The 5,217-nt window shown below is 42.8% G+C and overlaps 1 protein-coding gene across 1 annotated transcript in view; it reads left to right on the top strand.

Annotated features, from left to right (window-relative positions):
• The window catches only part of VOPP1 (VOPP1 WW domain binding protein), a 201,501-nt gene extending 196,738 nt beyond the window's left edge, over window positions 1-4,763 (top strand). The window contains exon 5 of the mRNA XM_044671058.1: window positions 4,338-4,763. Coding sequence (XP_044526993.1) covers window positions 4,338-4,519 — 182 coding nt within the window. The 3' untranslated portion in view covers window positions 4,520-4,763. The remainder of the gene's footprint in view (window positions 1-4,337) is intronic.
• Window positions 4,764-5,217: the final 454 nt, after the last annotated feature.

The raw sequence follows: 5,217 nt of genomic DNA on the forward strand, positions 1-5,217 counted from the left end.
ATGTATTATTCTGTGTCAATGTAAACTCAGTCAGATGCCCATATTAAGTGGGTTCTCAACTTAGCTGTGGGGAAGGGGAAGCATGAATCAGTGGTGACCCCAGGGTCTCGGGGGAATCAGGTCTTCCACAGTTAGCTGATCTGGTTTTTTAGCCAGAGCCATGGACAATATGGGTCTTCAGCAGGTTGCCATCCATGTTGTTGGCCACAGTCTGGCTTTTGGATGAGTGGTAGCAGCAGCTGGGTCTGAATCTATTGTAACAAAAGCTATAGTGATGGAGGAGGAGGAGGAGGAGGAGGAGGAGGAGGAGGAGGAGGAGGAGGAGGAGAAGGAGGAGGAGGAGGAAGGAAGAAAAAGAAGGATAATATGAAGCAGAAACTATCACTGGAAGGGATAGGTTTGGGATATAGTAATGTCTGGGACCTTCTAATATAGAAGTAGCAGAGTTTGAGGGGGATAGATGGAAGATCATTTATTGTTAAAGGATGTTTATAATTCAGACATCCTTAAGTCACAGACTCTTATATTACAAGGTGGGGTACATCTGTTCAATTGTAAAGGGGAGGTGGTGTCCACCATCAATCCTCGCAGCAGCAGGGCTCTGAGTGGGGAGTCTCTTTTTCCGAAGAGCATACACTAGAGATCAACCTGCGAGGTAATTCTACAAAATTCCCTGAATGTCTTTTTGCCATGTGATGGCTCCCCCATGGGTGCCTTTCCACGTGGGCCACTGCTCTGTTGCCAATGCCCTGTCAACTCTGTCAACTGCTTCTCAATATCCTCGTGTGTTCCCTGCATCTCTTAGGACTCATGGTATAAATTCCCGCCCATACTGGATTTTCGTCAACCTGCCAAAGCTGATTTAGAGCTAGGAAAATGTCAGTCCTGGGGCATTCTGACACATTGTCGAAATGTCTTTGCTTTGGAAGATCATTTGGCCCACAGGGACGGTGTTCGAATAAATGAGGGGACCTGCCATGGAGCCAATGCTTGGCACTCCTTGAAAACAGGCATTCTTTACACCTAAGGCATTATTACTGTGCTGTCAGACATTGCAGAAAACATGTCAGAAAGGAGAACACACAGCATACACAGAGACGCCTGCTTCCGTGAAAGGCTAGATTGGAAAGATCTCTGGGGCTTAAATTAGGCACAGATTGTCCACAAGTTTGATTTGCCTGTTTGCTTCAGTTTGGTGATGGTGTTACCTCTAAGAAATGCAGCTGGTGCATGTGTTTGTTAATTCATTGGTTCACAGAATGAACATTTAGTATGTTCCAACTGTAAGTAAGATCATGCATTCGTGTTCACAGAATCCTAGATCCTAAATCTAGCCTCTAGATGGAAGGGAACTTGGAAGAGATCTAGTTTAGCTTCTCATTTTGCAGATGAGGAAACTGAGTCCCAAAGTCACATATGGTAAGTGGCAGTGGGAGGATAATTAAACCCAGGTCCTCTGACTCTTAAGTCCAATCCTTTTTCTATTGTACTACATTGCTTAGATTGTGTAGTGGGTGAGCTAATATGGACCTTTGAAAACTGGTTTATTCTAAAGCCAACTCTTTTATACCCCATTCTTTGACACAATGGAAAGAATCTGGTGCAATGAAATTAGAGGATCTGGATTCAAATCCCATCTCTGTTGTTCACAACCTGGGTGACCACTTAATCTTTATGGCTCTCAGTTTCCTCACTTGTAAAATGAAAAGGGTTGGAAATGACCTCTAAGTCTAAGATCCTTTGACACTGTAGATTGATAAAATTTTAGAACTGTAAAGGAGCCTTAGAAGCCATCTAGTACAACCCCCTCATTCTGCAGAAATTGAGATCCAAAAAAAGTTCAATCATTTGCCCAAGGTTATACCAAGGGGGGACAGGTGGGATGAGAACCCAGGTTTCTCCTGAGTTCAAGTATGGAGTACTTTCCGTCATATCACCTAGTCCCTTGAAGAGGGAAGAAAAGACAAACTTTTCCTCCTCTACTAGTCTCAGTTCTATGGCTACCAAGTCCTATACTTGGGGAGTTTTCAGGGGAAAGTAAAAAGGTGGGATGTTCCAATTTCCTTCCTAGGGAATAGCAGAGCAGAGGAGCTCCATCTCCCATATCCATCCCCATCTCATTTGCTCATCCTTGAGAAAAATGAGATCTCTAGCAATAGAGTTGAGAAGCTAATTAAAGAGTTCTTTACTCACAGGTACTAATCTCTTCCTAGTTTTGCCAGAGATGTTCATTGGGTAGTTTCTTTCACTCTAAAGTGAAGTTAATCTGAATGACTTGTTTCCTCCTTCTGGGGGGGTGAGTTAGCTAATTACAGGATCGTGATGGGTTTGTAAATCTGTCATGCCAAAGAACGTTGAGTGATAAGTGAGAATTAGGCCCCTCAATTTACAATCATCCCACTTGTACTTGGAGATAAGAGCTCTCACACAGCAATTACAGGCAGACAGTGTGGGAGGGAGCAGGGAATGTAGATGTCTTCAATTTTCAATTTAAATCAACAGGCATTAATCAAGCATCCATCATGGGCCAGATTCTGTGCAAAGACTTAAATGAAACAATGTCTGCCTTCAAGGAACTTACATTTCATTAGAGGAAATGATATGTATACAAATACACATGAGAGAAATTCCCAGTTATTCAAAGATACAAGTAATTGGTAGCAGAAAATGACTAATTTAAGTAAATTCTCCTAAAATGAGGACCAACATTTCATGGAAGATTGTATTTTTTAAAAAAAGAGTTAATTGGGAATTTATCTTGAAACATGCAATGAAAAATTATGGAAATAAGTCCATTTTATCTTACATTTAAGATTATAAATGAAACTATGCTCTAATCCTTGGAATGAACCAAACATTGATTAGGATTTTTTGGCATAAGTTTTCTGGCAAAACTGTATAACAACCCAATATAACATCCTCACCTTGTGACTTATAAAGATGGCCATGGGGAGGGGGGGAGACAATATAAGGGCTTCATCAATTTTCCCAAGAACATTCCTTAATTCTTTGATATGTAAATTATTCTCTTCTGCAGTACAATCAGCCATTTGGAAAGTAAGGAAGTAATGAGGGGATTGGCAGTGATAGAAATTTGTGTTTAGGGGGAAGGATGTTTGAAAGGGGACTATTTTTCTAAGTGGTCAGTTCATTAGCAAATATTTTTACGCTTTGTTTCTCAACACCTTGTAGGGAAGTAGTTTGACATAATGGATTGAGAGTCTAGATTTAAGTCTATCCTAAATACATATTGGTTCTCTAACTCTGAGACAGTCACTTAATCCTCAGTGCTGGGAGGTAACTTTCTAGGACTCTTTAGTTGCTGGTCAGATTTTGATCTGTTTTGGGAGAGGGAATTCCTTATATGCATGGAGATTACAAGTCCAGACCAATATAAAATACAACCTCAAAAGTGTAGGATGACTTGGCTAATGAATATTCTGATTATAAGGATCCCCTGTAAATGCAAAATAAATTCTAAATAATGTTGGGGTGGGGGGCATTAGTTACTAAAGTAATCAGGAAAGGACTAATATGGGAGATGTCATATAAACTATTGTTTTTTTTTAAACTCTTACCTTCCATTTTAGAATCATTATTTATTGGTTCCGTGACAGAAGAGTGATAAGGGCTAGGCAAAGGGGTTAAGTGACTTGCCCAGGGTCATGCAGATAGGAAGTATCTGAAGCCAAATTTGATCCTAGGACCTTCCATCTCTAGGCTTGTCTCTCTATCCACTGAGCCACCTAGCCTCCAAGAGTTGCATCTGCAAGCTAGAGCTGCTTGCAGATGGAAGGGAAGAAGTATTGTAATCAAGTCATATGATAAAGTCTATTGAAAAGTACACTGATAGGAAATGGAATGTTAATGTGGGAGGCCAGTTGGGTTGGAATATAGAGAGAACTCAGAAGAGTCCTGTGCAATAAGCAGGGATGGCATGGTAGAAAAAGCACCATACTAAGAACCAAGAGAACTGAATTCTGGACCTGGATTTACTACTAAATAATTATGACTTTGCACAAGTTACTGAGCCTCCCTGGGCCTCAGTTTCCTCATTGATGAAGTAGGAGATAAACGAAGGAATTGACCCTTTTGGTTCTGACATGATGGTCCTTGTGGGAAGGGCTTTACTGTCCAGCTAAAATGTCCAGCTAAGAATCAGAAGTTTAGAGCTAGAAAGGACTCTAGAGGTCATCTTACAGAAGAGGGCATTGTGGCCCAGGGAATAAATAGATAGTAAACAGCAGAGATGGGATTCTAAGCCACATCTTGTGATTCCAAATCCAGGCTATCCATCTGTGCGATGCTTATTTCCTTTTTTCCCCCTTTTCTTTCAGGAGCCCAGCAACCAAGCATGCCATATTACACTGATCCTGGAGGAGCTGTGATGAACCCAATGGCGATGGCTTTCCACGTCCAGCCCAACTCACCGCAGGGCACCCCAGTTTATCCACCCCCACCCTCCTACTGTAATACACCACCTCCCCCCTATGAACAGGTGGTAAAGTCTGCCAAGTAGTGGTGATGAAGGTCAGACGATTTAATGCTGTACCATGGGGCAGTCACAGGGGGAGCTGAGGGAGGAGGCCTCGGCATTTCTGCGATACTCATCCTTCTACCCTCCCTGTCCCCATCAATGTTAGTCATAAGGAATGATCTTATGGGCTGCCTGTGGGTCCATTTTCCTTTGATGTCTTCAAAGCAAGCACAACGCCCCTTCTGAGGGTTTTATGGAGACCTCTCTTTTAAAGTCACATTGTGTGTGTGTGTGTGTTTTCTGTTTATTGTTTCTGTTTGTTTCCCAGACCTTGGAGGCACCCGGGCTGAGCTGTGGTAGTTGTTCTGGGGTCTATCAGAACCACAAGATGCTGTGGCTGGGCCCTTGAGGCAGCACCACTTGGTGGTCTTCAGCAGATGGGGGAGGAGGAAACACAGATCTAAAGGGAAAGCTAGTCCAAGCATATAACACATGGGAGGTCCTGGGAGGGGACAAACAGATCATTCTTTCCTGGTTCTAAAGGCAGAGAGGAAACAACTAAAGATGGTGCCTAGCATTTCCGTGGCAAGCTTTGTTCTGCTGGACAGAAAGGTGCCTGGCTTCAGGAACACCCAGGTCCAGCTCAGCTCAGCCTCTGAAGGACCCATCCACTGGTGGAGACATGAGATGGATTGGGATCACCTGTTGGCAATGGCTCTCCTCTTTGGGCTTCTCCCTTT

Source organism: Gracilinanus agilis, chromosome 1, assembly GCF_016433145.1.
Source record: "Gracilinanus agilis isolate LMUSP501 chromosome 1, AgileGrace, whole genome shotgun sequence".
NCBI lineage: Eukaryota > Metazoa > Chordata > Mammalia > Didelphimorphia > Didelphidae > Gracilinanus > Gracilinanus agilis.